We start from the raw sequence: 13231 nt of genomic DNA on the forward strand, positions 1-13231 counted from the left end.
CTAGATGCGGCTATCCAGCCAGGAAAAAGAGGCAAGACTATTTTTAGGGTACCTTTTCTAACCCCCTCCCCATGTGGGGTTAGCAGAGTGGATCCTCAAAAGGACTTCTCAGTCTTGGGTGTAGCTGCCGAGAAAATCCTCGAGCAAGATGACTATCACACACCCACTGCCTGTGTGTCGGTCTGTGACTAGGAACTTCCAGATTTCACTGTCCTGTTCCTGTTGCCACTCACCGATCGCCACCAGACTTTTGACTTGTGCAAATGTTATTTTCCCAAAAACTGGAAGATGACTGTGTGGGACTTCTTTTAAAGTGGGGAGACTGGTGCACAACAGTCAGCACACTATTCTTGACAGATAGAGGATTTGAAACCAATGGTATGGACACCATCATGAGTGGAGATCCTCTATCTGCAGCAGCCTTCATCCACCTTCACAGCCATTGTAACATTACACAAGTTTCACCTCCATTGTGCAGTTATTCTCATCTGCTCTGCTGTTAGGGACTTCTTGGATCACACTTTGTCTGGAACCTAGCCCTTAACTGTTCTGCCCTGGGTGACCCTAAGGGAGTACATGACTCCAAGCAGCATCGCTCTTGGGGTCATTGACACACGCAAGCCTCTCCACCACTACAAGGTATGGTAAAAACAAAGCAATAAAGGTACATAAACAAATAGAGCTGGTTGGAATGTTTGTCAAAAATCTGTTTCATCAGAGCAGTAACATTTTGCAGAGCTGCATCAGTTTCAATGAAATTTTTATCAGTTTTAAGGTTCAGGGCTGTCTGGTCATTCCTGACTAGACACAGACAGAGCCCGAACTGAAAAGCTCAGGATTTCTATCTGAAAACAGCCATCTTGACACAATTCCATTTTGTGAAAATGTCAAAAGGTTTTCATTCTGGTACAGAACAAAAATAATTTCTGAAAGCCCTAAAATTGCCATCCTCCTGCCAGCTCTATAGAATAAGTTATTATACACACCGAGAGAGACCTTGTCTGCACTGAAGTTTTAACACCAATGTAGGTTGAAATCCTGGCCCTATTGAACACAAACTTTGTTTGTATATAAAAAGATCCTCTACACTTTCCACAGTATGCATCTGATGAAGTGAGCTGTAGCTCACGAAAGCTTATGCTCAAATAAATTGGTTAGTCTCTAAGGTGCCACAAGTACTCCTTTTCTTCCTATTGACTTTGACAGGGACAGGATTTCATCCCAGTGTAGACATGGTGTATCAGTATAACCAGCTAAACTTGATTTTGTGCTGCAGCATAGCTACACTAGTGGCTAAAATCCCACCATAGACCAGGCTTGAGCTAGCACTACTGGTCAGGACATAAGGTATTCCTAGGGGAATTCTGCATCACTGTGTGCGAGCAGAATTCATGGCCTCCAGATTTGCTTTCCTGCAGAAATGACTTCTGGCAGGGAAGTAAAAGGAAACCGCAAGAGCGGTCATGCTCCCCTCCCCAGAAGTGCAGAAAGGTCGGTTTGGGTGACCAGAGCAGCCAGTATAGACATAAATCGCTGCCGGAGTGGGGTGCTGGGCAGTCATGCATGTGAGAGAGAAAGACACTTAGTCCCTCTTTCTCACTATTGCAGCATGTTTGGCATGGAAGAGCAGTGCTTTGGGGAGTTTCTGAGGACACAGGTGTGAGATGGGCTCCATCCCCTCAGGCAGAGCAGAATGTAGCATCCTGCGTGCTAAGTGAATTATCATTGTTCTTAGTGAATTCCCCCAGAAGCATAAAACAGGTGTAAAAATTTTAAGGCCCTTTTATACTGCCAGGGTGGTGTAAAGGAGCCTTATTATAAAGGACAGTATGGCCTTATAAATGCTTATGGTGCTTTAGTGATGAGAAATGGTCTAAATTTTTGGACTGAAAATATTTCTTATCAAAATGTGCTCCATGAACTGTGAGCTACTGACCTTTCTGGAGATGGTCAGTAACCAATATAAATTGTGAGTTTGAGTCGCCAGCCATCGCTTACTCTTCAGTTGCCTATGGTGTAACGTTGAGCATATGGCTGCATAGATTTGTTGACTAATAACTAGAAGTAAAGGGTCAATACTAGCTACATTACTATTAGACAGAGAGGGTTTGAGGATTTCCTCCAATGCTGCCCACTCCCATTCTCCATCCATTGTATTGTAGTTTGATTATGGTGTGATTATATTGGGTTATTTTACCAAATAAAATATGCAGAATTTTAAAATATTGTGCACAGAATTTTTAATGTTTTGGTGCAGAATTCCCGCAGGAGTAATAAGGGTTATTCTCTATGATTTATATAAAGAGATCTTTGACTTGTCAAGGTACCACATATGGACAAGAGGGACATCAGTTTGGCATCTCCAGTGGATGGTATTGAATAGTGCCTCAGCTAGATCTACACTGCGGCAGCAGCACTGCCATAAAAGTCCAAGTCCTAATGCAGAAATTCAACCCACAATCATCTAAGCCTCCAACAAATAGTGCTACTGACATCACATGTGGTAGGGAGTATTCTTTACAGGCCACGAAAAGGAACATTAATGTTCAGCTTAATTGACGCATTTTGTGAACATTTGTCACATTTAAGTGAGAGAAACACAAGCAGTTACAACTTGAAAACACCCCCCATACACAGGGACAGATTCCAATTTCAGTTACAATAGTGTACAACTGAAGTAAGTCAACTGAAGACAAACGGAATGACTCTGAATTTGCACTCTCAGTAGCATCAGAATCTTGCCTAGTGTACATAGTAGTAAATAATTATTCAGATGATAAATGACTGAATACTTGTACTATATAAACTCAGAAGCTTGTCTCTCTCACCAACAGAAGTTGGTCTAATAAAATATATTATTTCATCCGCCTTGCCTAATATCCTGGGACCAACATGGCGACAACACTGCATGAATAGTTTTGTGACATTTACAATAGATCCCCCAATAGGTGAAATCTATCTTCAGTGTTTCCATAAGCAGTGTTTTCAACAATCTATACTTTGAAACTACCTCTGATCTTTTCCCTTGTTTAATTTAGATGTAATATTTTCTGTCCAGGGGCCTCAAGTCCATGGGGATTGTCTTTAAGTCTACATTAAAGGGTAATCTATTTGCTTGTGATTTTGCAGAGCTTTAGGTTTGGATTTGTATAAATTTTTGTGAACACCCACTTTGTTTTTTAGTGTTCTCTGGGGTACTTGCATTACAGGAGCTAAAATTAAATTAAATGATCAATTGTTTTTCTGGGACTGTAGGAAAGGACAACTTAGAGCCAAAATCAGGGCTGTACACGTTCTTAAATTCCAACTCATTAATACAGAAATTCCCCTTAGCCTCAAGATAAACAAAAGATGACAGCTGGTGTGGTTGTGCCTAGCATTAGATGAACATGTAACCATGAAGATCAACCTTGTTGATACTTCTCATAGAGTACAAATGTTTACTACTACTAATTCTGATCCCCTTGCCTCACAACACAGGCAACTAACCAAGCAGATACAGTAGACCCTCAGAGTCATGAACACCAGAGTCACGAACTGACCAGTCAACCACTCACCTCATTTGGAACTGGAAGTATGTAATCAGGCAGCAGCAGAGGAAAAAAAAAGCAAATACAGTACAGTAGTGTGTTAAATGTAAACTACTAAAAAAAATAAAGGGAAAGCATCATTTTTCTTCTGCATAATAACATTTCAAAGCTGTATTAAGCCAATGTTCAGTTGTAAACTTTTGAAAGAGCAACCATGTTTTGTTGAGAGTTACAAACAACCTTCATTCCCAAGTTTCAGAGTAGCAGCCGTTTTAGTCTGTACCGGCAAAAAGAACAGGAGTACTTGTGGCACCTTAGAGACTAACCAATTTGTTAGTCTGTAAGGTGCCACAAGTACTCCTGTTCTCCATTCCCAAGGTGTTTGTAACTCTGAGGTTCTACTGTATTGTAAAGACTTCTTTGAGGCAACCAAAGAGTTAATTACTAGCTTTGAAATCTGGTATGGAATTTTATGGAAAAGGTTAAACATTCTGGTTGAACTCCCACAGATTTTAATAAAAGATAGTGACAAAGCGGATTAAATTCATGCTGGCTTCAACATCCGTGTAGCCAACAACTGTCCCAACAGATTTTTTTCTGCTGTTCTTAAAACAATTTTCAACTTTTCTTCAGTTCTGAAAGTTTCTACTGGTTTAAGAGAATACATATAGTATATCCCTATACATATAGCATCAGATTCTGCTATCCTTTTCCAGGTTGTGTAGTAACTTGCTCTACTCATTTCAGTGGAACTACTTGTGGAAAAAGCACTGCCCAATGTGAGGGTATTGGAATGTAAGCCTGTACTGAGCAATACTGCCAGAACTAATAGAAACATTCAAAACAAAAGTTTTAAGCAAACCTACTGCACAGGAGTTGGAAATGGCAGTTACTCTGATCTGGAACTAAAGTATTTTCTGGTTGAACTGAACTTCAGTACACAAGCCAAGCAGTAGGGATGGATAAGGGCTCATTGAATAAATACTAAGAGACCTTTCGGTAGGAGAAAGACTAATCTATCTACACATGAGAACTTTAGGAAATACACAGCCGGGAAGGGAGAATTTTTGGGAGAATTGACATTTATTTAGTAAAATGCAGTCAAGATCATTATGTATTCTGGAGCTCCCCATCTGCTTCCACTCAGAGATATGAAAATGACTTTTCCCTGGGTCTGAAAGACATGCGACTTTGCCACTTCCATGGTTATTCCTTAAGGGACATGTGTGGTCAGATACAACACATGCTTTCAGGGAGAAGAGAGATTTCAGTTGTGCTTTAGATAGATAACAAGGACTGCATAGTAGCCAAACGTGTTTCCTGGCTTTACACAGGTCCTAGAAAGGACTGGTAATGAGGCAATTAGTTCACCGTTTATCTTCACTATGTTCTCTCCAATGTAGTTTACTTTAGATCAAAAACCCATTAGATTTATATAATCAAAAATGAGAGCCAAGTCAATGCACTTTTAGAGAATAGTGTCTGAAAAATTCAAAGTGAAAAACTAACAACGTCCTCTTGATTGAGGCAGATAAAAGTGGAAAGTGGTAATTTGAGAAGGGGCAATGTGCCAGAACAAAGACTGGCTTATACTTTTAAAAGCTACAGCTGAAAACCTTGAGTGCACCCAGCGGAAGAGTGTGTAAAATGGCTGTCAAGGTATTGTGGGTGTCGCAGTTAGAGTGGCAAATACATTGATTTTTTGGTTCAGTGGCCGAACCAAAGTATCTGTAAAACAATTCAGTTTGTTGTGGTTTGGTTTTTTTTCCTCGACAAGATGAAAAAATGTTGTTTTAAATGAACATTTCATTTTGAACAAGTTAATTTGAAACATGTCAGCATGGTTTATTTTGACATTTTCTAGACAGACCATTTAGATCTTGCAAAAAAAAATTTATTTGGGGGGTTTTTTCGACTAAACCAAATTGCCAAAATCAACCCAAATTTGCAAATACTTTCACTGCCCCCAAAATGCAGTTTTGACACATTCACCACAATTTTTTCATGCAGTTCTATTCACAACACTTGGGGCCAGCTGGTGTAAATCAGCTTACTCCCACTGACTTCAGTGGGGCTACACCAATTTCCATAAGCCAAGGATATGGCCCTTCATGTCCAAGCGGTAAATTGTAACATTGTCAAAGAAACATCATAAAACGATATGTTAGTAATTAAAACAAAGATGGCGGTTTATTTATAAAATGATCTTCCCAGCAGCAATACAATGAGGCAGATTTGCAAGGTTACTGTACAAAATAATTGACACACCAGATTTGCGTAACTGGGTCATGCTTACTTTATTCTGTATGACTCATATTGTACAAAAAGAAAATGAATGTTAAAGGAATACACTAATTGACTGTGACTGTTTAACCCATCAAAAGTTTACTTAATGAAATACTAATACTTTCTTCGGTCCTTTGAATCTCAGCGATCCATTCCATAACCTGACTGGGTCACAATAGTAAGCTGAACTATATAAGAAAACAGTTCAGTGGGAAGCCTGCTTGAACCATATTTTAACACAGTTCACAAATACTGTTCCATTCTGAGCACAGGGCCTTTCAATCACATAAATCCTGCTTTAAAGGCTTAAGTAGGACTTAAAGCCTTATTACAGGCCCTCTGGCCAGTGGTGAATTTCACCTGCAGAGTGCATTGGTGTCCAATATATGTAATGATCTTCATCTGAAAGAGCAGAGGGACTAAAAACAGAAACAAAAAATTCCAAGAAATATTCCTAATTTAACAGTGTATTATTCAAAATGTCCTTACGATTAAATCACTGTCAGAAAATATAGTCATTCAAATAATTAATATTGACTTTGTGCTAAATAGAAGATAAGTAACTCCAATTCAGAGGTCAGAAAAATACAAAAGCCGAATTGCATTTTGCTGAATTTAACTAGCTCTGCAGATGTCTACCTTTTTATTGGCTTAGTTTACAAAAACAATTCTGTATATTTCTGATCCATTGGCTTACAGTTTAGTTTGATTCATCTGTCAAATATGTGGTGTGAAAAAAAGATGAGCATATGGACAGTCTGGAGTTTAACAGTATTTCTAGTTTTTAGAATGTGTACTAGCAACATATAAAACACCAGTGTTTTACTTAAAATATGAAATATCCTTTAAAAAATAATTTATAGTATATGCTGTCCTTGATTACTGTCACTCTCAATATCTCTTTTGGATTCATCCAGTTGGGTAAAGGACTCATTCTTTAGTTTTGGTGATATCATATGGTTTCCACCACTGTGCAAACTGCAACACTTTCTTCCTCTGATCATCAAAGTTCTCTCTAATTCCTTTTTTCCATAGTCTTGGTTCCAAGTCCAGCATGCCACCAATGATTTCCTTTGCAAGTATAAAAGAGAAAATAAAGAAAAAGGCTGAATGGTTGTATGACTGCACTTAAGGCTATTTTGCAACCACATTTAAGAATATGTATGTTTCAGGTTATGGTAATATCTTCTGTCACTATTTTCCTCATATGTCACTCACCCACCTTCTCTCTCTAATATCCTGGGACCAAGGGCCAGCCTTACGGGTGGGTGTCATGGTCAAGAGGCAAGGAGTGGCATGGGCCTGGGGTGCGAGGCCATGGAAGGGAGCTCAGGGCAATGGGGGACAGGGAGGGTCAGCAGAGCCTGGAGGCAATGGGTGGGGAGCCTGGGGAAGCAGTGAGGCCTGGGGGCAATGGGAAGGGGAGCCTGGATGGGAAGTCCAGGGAGGAAGGAGGGACAGAGGGGAGGGGAGCCTAGGAAGGCAACGGGGGCCAGTGCGCCAAAATACAAGTTTGCTCAGGGCACCATTTTCCTTAAGTCTGCCCCTGCTGGGACTGACATGGCTACAACAACACTACATAGTCAAGGATGAAAGAATAGAAAGGCTGAATGTAGCTAAATAGAACATTTTAAGAAATTAAATTCTGAAACCCTTAAACTCTCCAAAACTAGACTGCAAAATGGAAAAAATTCAGCTTGTCAGGTGAGTGACTCAGCCAACAACTTCTCAGATACAGCATTGAAATGCACTCTGCAAGGATCATACCACTCTAGGGCTATATGGGTGTATTAGTAAGTTTGTGATTTAAGTAGACAAAAGCCCAGAAATTCACAGGCTCCCCGACTCTGTTCATAGCAATATTTGAAAAAAGATTAAATTATTCCCCAAGTCCACTTATTGTTTGGTTTTTCATTACTGATTCTTCCAAGAAATTATTACTGTGGCTTAATAAAAAATTTAAGCTTTTATTGCAATTCGTAGTTTATGCAATAAATTCTCAGCATACACATGCAGGGATTTAACCACATAACTCCTAGTAATATTATCAGTTATGTGAGACAGAAATAGCATATATGGGAGTACAGATGTTATACAAACTTGAATTCTTTTTATTTCTTAAATGAATTTCATCTTGAAAGGTTCTTAAAGAAATTTTTCTCTATCAAGATAAAACTTTCAAAAGACAAGCTGTTTGACTTATGGCCTAGCTCCCAAATATAAAGATTACTAAATTGTCTTGTTTGTGAGAAGAATGACGACATCTGGTCGTGAATTAGTTTTGCTGATGGATGAATGCTGAGTGGCTTGTTGTTGCTAGGTCTTCTCAATTAGTTAGTTTGATAGGATTTTGGATAGACTCTTCTGTAACACAATGTCATCTCAAGACCTTTCACCTGGACAAAGCCATGTCAACCTCCTCAAAAATGGTTTTGTGTTCTGTATTCTTGATATTTTGACAGTCTCTGTGGTATGCAAAAACTGAATATTTTGTAATTGCTGGCTTAAGTGCGACTTTTCCCAAAAGTGAGACTAGCTGAGGAAGGTCTAACTCAAATCTGATGGGACCAAGTTCATAGAATATCAGGATTGGAAGGCACCTCAGGAGGTCATCTAGTCCAACCCCCTGCTCAAAGCAGGACCAATCCCCAATTTTTGCCCAAGATCCCTAAATGGCCCCCTCCAGGATTGAACTCACAACCCTGGGTTTAGCAGGCCAATGCTCAAACCACTGAGCTATCCCTCCGCTCCCAGTTGCATGTCTCCAGGGTAGCCTCACATTTAATTTGCTCAAAGGGCTTGGAGGGAGACTCTCTGCAAGATAGAGTGAGCGAAGCTCGCCTTTCGGGTCACCGAGCCACCTGAGGGAAGATTCACATTCTAGAAATTCTGACGTGGATCACCTCAAGGAGAGGAAATCAAGAAATCAACCGACGGGCTACGCCAGCCTTTGGCCAATCTCCAGGCCTGAAGGCATGCTAGAGAGAAGTGCTGTGCCAGCAAGATCACCATCTGGCCCTTGACTGCAGTTTCATCTCCTACTCCATGAGAATCTAGAAGGCTCAGAGAGCTGAAGACTTTGTGAACCCCCATTATCTTAAGTATCTTAGTTCTAAAAAACTTTAATGGTCATGTAAATTTGGGTGCTAAACTATCTAATTTCCGCTTATCTAAGTATTATAATACAGACTAACAAAATATTTTTGTAGGGAGTTTGGAGAGTAAACCAGTAGCCACCACGCAAGAATTGAAATCTAATCAGGAAGCTTTGTAATTGGTTTGTAGGTTGTTGTTTTAACATGAGATAATTTAGTGTCAGTATCAAAATATCAACCAGGTCCCACTTATAGATTCAACTGACTTGGGTGAAATTCTTTTGGTGGAGTTACAACCAAATGGACAGCCACCTCCTTCGAATTTATAAGGATTATTTGTTGTATTAATCTGATAAATGAAGTAATCTGATTATTTGAATCCACTTCAATATTGAGACTAACTTGTTGATTTGACCTTGATTTGATAGTTGCACTGTGTTAGTCTTGGTTTAGTTTAGTATTATGAATAAGGCTAAGATTTTGTGATGGTAATTTTTGCCATAGTAATTTCATAGACAGATCACGGGCAGTAAACAAAAATTCACAGAGGACCATGACCTGTCCATGACTTTTACTAAAAATAACCCTGACAAAATGAGGAGTGGGGGGTCCAGCACCCACCGCTGCTGCCGCTCACAGCAGCTGGGAGCTCCAGGACAGGTGGCTGGGAGTTGCTGGGGCCCCCTGCTCCAGTTTGGAACTTCAGGGGCACACCTGCCATTACTCAAACCTTCGGGGGTTGCCTTCCACCCACGGTGGCTGGGCGCTCCAGGGGCCACCTGACGTCCCAAACAGCTGGGCGGTCTAGGGGCTGCCTGTGGCGGCTCGGACCTGCGGGGGTCCCTGCTATGGCTCAGAGCTCTGGCGGCTTGGAGCTCCGGGCAGGCATCTGGGAACTGCAGGGCCCCCAACTGCCCTCAGGGGCTCAGAGCTCTGAGGCTGGCAGCTGCAGGGCCCCCACTGGCTGACAGCTCCAGCCCCAAGTCTGAAGCAGAAAATGTCACAGAGGTCTCTGGAAGTCACGGATTCCATGACCTCCGTGACATAACCATACCCTTCATTATGAACAGTAGGTTAGCTTTGGTGATATGCACTCTTGCTTTTATTTTTAATAGTTTTAATAACATTTATAAAACTGATACTGAATCACACTTCTTTCAGTTAGCAATGTGGATCCAGAACCTTTGAGGATGAAGGTGGGTATCAGTCAGTCAGCCCAAAAGCCTGACAAGATCCTCCTCAATTAGCCTTTGGTTCTCACATATGTGACTTAAATCCCAATGCATTGCATAGAAAATCTACTACCATCTACTAAACTGTGATAAAGTATGTTAAAATAACTCAGTGTTGGTGATGTCTGATTTAATTATTAATACAAAAAATTCAATACATGACTGGTGCTTTGAACTTGTACATGTCAATACCTTTCCAAAATAATGAGGGAACTTGTGCTGATCTTCGATTACATGAGCAAAGCCTCCTTGAAGGCCGAAGTCCACAGAGAAGTAGGGCAAGCCTCTAGGAATCTAAATACATACGAAAAACATGCATTTTAGATATTTTAATAGACTGTATTTACAAAATAACTGCTGTTTTTAATTAAGCCGCCCCACAATTTATTAAAAGTGAAAGTTGTTTTTAAAATTGGCAGTCAGTACTAACACAGAAGAAATTTAGGCCCTGATCCTGCGAAGACTTAGGCAAGTCAATGGGACTAACAATGTAAGTGAAGTTAAATATGCCCGTATGTATTTGCAGGATCGGGGCCGTATAGGGTATATCTACGCAGCATTCTGGGGCGAGCCTCCAGCCCAGGTTGCCTGACTCGGGGTCGTGGGCTCCTGCTCGCACTCTAAAAATAGCTATTATAGACAGCGTTTTGCAGTTGCAGATTGGGCTGTGGCTCAGGCTGTGACACCTTGGAAGGTGGGTGGGCTTCACAGCCCACGCTCCGGTACAAGCCACAATTTCAAAGCACTGTCTAGATCACTATTTTCAGAGTGCTAGCACAAGCCGCACTGGCCCAACTCTGACAAGCCGGGCTGGGAGGCTCGCTCCAAAGCGCTGCGTAGACCTATCCATATTGTACTGCATCTTTCTACAAGCTGCATCACAAAAATAGGTTTTTACACAGTTAAATAATCCAGCTGCTGAGTTAAAAAAAAGAAGGGGAAAAGAACAGGATACAGAAACTGGAAGAAGAGACGTTTGAAAATAGATGGAGAGATGACGACATGGAGTGATTCAGGAAAGTTGAATCCAGATGGCAGGAAATGCAGAGAAGAAGGTTATAACATCAAATGTGGTGAGATTGAAGGCATGGAGAGGAGACTGGCTTGGAGAGATATATGTATTAAGAGAGAACCATCAGCATCAGAGATTTCCTTACCTTCTGGACTATAGCTGTGTCAAGCATGGGGAAATTTAAGAAGCAGGACTGCACGTTAAATTATTGCAAGGGATGAGGAGTATGACGTAGTAAAGACAAATGCCCCAGATTTTAGTCAGACGCCTTTATCGGTGGCCATTTTGATGCCCCGAAAAAAGAAATTTTTTAGAAAAAAACAAAGGCAGGGATACAGTGCTGGAACAGACCCACTACACAAGTCATGGAAATTATGGACTAGCCTGTTGAAGGGGAGATTTTCATAGTTTGCTGAGCTCGCAATGAATTGGCCAGCCAGCCAAGAGATACCGCTAAAAGAATTTTCATTGGGAGAAGAGGGAGAGGTGCCCTTGAAAGATTCATTAGTTGCTATGGTGTTACAAGTGGAGTATTGCGGCTTCATGGCAGCACACTATTTAATCTCTGATTGCTGAGCATGTTCCTGCACAGACAGATGGTAAGAGTTATTGTGTCTCAAACTCACAAATACTTCCTCTGTTCCAGGCCACGTCCATAACTATCATGGGTGGTGTTTTACAAATGGCTTTCAAATAAAATGATATAGAACGCAGGTTGTTTAAGATAAGAATTCCCATAGAGGGTGCAAATTAATTTATTTTGCAACATACATCATCATCTATAGGGAAGCATTTAAAGTCAGGTTTAAAACTATTGAGTAAAGAATGACCTTGGAAGAGGAAAAAGGGGGTGGCATTGTCTTACTTGAAAACAGTTCCAAAAGGCTAAATAAAGTTCTTCCTCTCTCCTGGTAGGCTTTGTTTATTTTTGTGTAAGGACACAACTTTGATAATTAGCGAATCAGGTAATTTATGAGGGATGTGTGTGACTTGTTTAATATGGCTTCAATATATAGTGTCCCTTACAGTATACAGGTCTATACTACTACATATATCAACTATCATTGCTTACAATCTTCATTAAATTTTCTTTAGCAGCCTGAACTATGTGGCTATTTCAATATTTGTGTTATTTTCCATTACAGCTAGAGATCCTTTTATTAGGAACCAAAATGAAAAGAAAAATTTTGATTAAGATGTTTGTTAAAATATAATAGCGAATTAAAAAAATGAATTATTCAATAGCTGACACATGGGATTATGTCATCTGCTTATCTACAAAATCTGGAATGCTTTAAAAACCAGTGTTGACTTGACAAATCACATTTGCTCATGTAAATTAAATTCTGACCTGCTGTTGTAGTAAACTTAGAGGTTATTTGTAACATGTGGAAAGAGATTAAAGGAAAAAATATGTTTCTCCCTTTTTCATAGCTTCTTTCATGTAACAGCAGTGTGTGTGAATTGCACTGTTTTGCTTAGGTCATCAGCACATCTTGCCTCATGCACTAGAATAATGACCTCACTCTCATCTGGGGGGACCTCACTGGCACACACTTTCTCTAGCCCTGCAGGAGGGTGTTTACCAGCAGCAAATAAGGCTGAAAGGGAAACTGAATAGGCAGCACCCATACAGAGGTGTGCACAAAAAGACAAAGGAGAGAGACACGTCGAGGGACGTGATCGTTCCCCTCTATTCGACATTGGTGAGGCCTCATCTGGAGCACTGTGTCCAGTTTTGGGCACCACACTATAAGAAGGATGTGGAAAAATTGGAAAACGTCCAACGAAGGGCAACAAAAACGATTAGGGGACTGGGACACATGACTTATGAGGAGAGGCTGAGGGAACTGGGATTGTTTAGTCTGCAGAAGAGAAGAATGAGTGGGGATTTGATAGCTGATTTCAACTACCTGAAAGGGGGTTCCAAAGAGGATGGCTCTAGACTGTTCTCAGTGGTAGCTGATGACAGAACAAGGAGTAATGGTCTCAAGTTGCAATGGGGGAGCTTTAGGTTAAACTTTTTCACTAGGAGGGTGGTGAAACACTGGAATGCATTACCTAGGGAGGTGGTGG

The 13231-nt window shown here is 40.7% G+C and overlaps 1 protein-coding gene across 3 annotated transcripts in view; it reads right to left on the reverse strand.

Moving 5' to 3' along the window:
* Positions 1 to 5808: 5808 nt before the first annotated feature.
* Positions 5809 to 13231, reverse strand: part of CWF19L2 (CWF19 like cell cycle control factor 2) — a 162009-nt gene continuing 154586 nt past the window's right edge. For all 3 annotated transcript variants that reach the window (XM_073338733.1, XM_073338742.1, XM_073338749.1), the window contains 2 exons: positions 10336 to 10437; positions 5809 to 6887 (listed from right to left, as the gene is read on the reverse strand). In XM_073338733.1, coding sequence (XP_073194834.1) covers positions 6747 to 6887; positions 10336 to 10437 — 243 coding nt within the window. In that variant the 3' untranslated portion in view covers positions 5809 to 6746. The remainder of the gene's footprint in view (positions 6888 to 10335; positions 10438 to 13231) is intronic.

Source organism: Lepidochelys kempii, chromosome 1 (genome assembly GCF_965140265.1).
Source record: "Lepidochelys kempii isolate rLepKem1 chromosome 1, rLepKem1.hap2, whole genome shotgun sequence".
Classification (NCBI taxonomy): Eukaryota; Metazoa; Chordata; order Testudines; family Cheloniidae; genus Lepidochelys; species Lepidochelys kempii.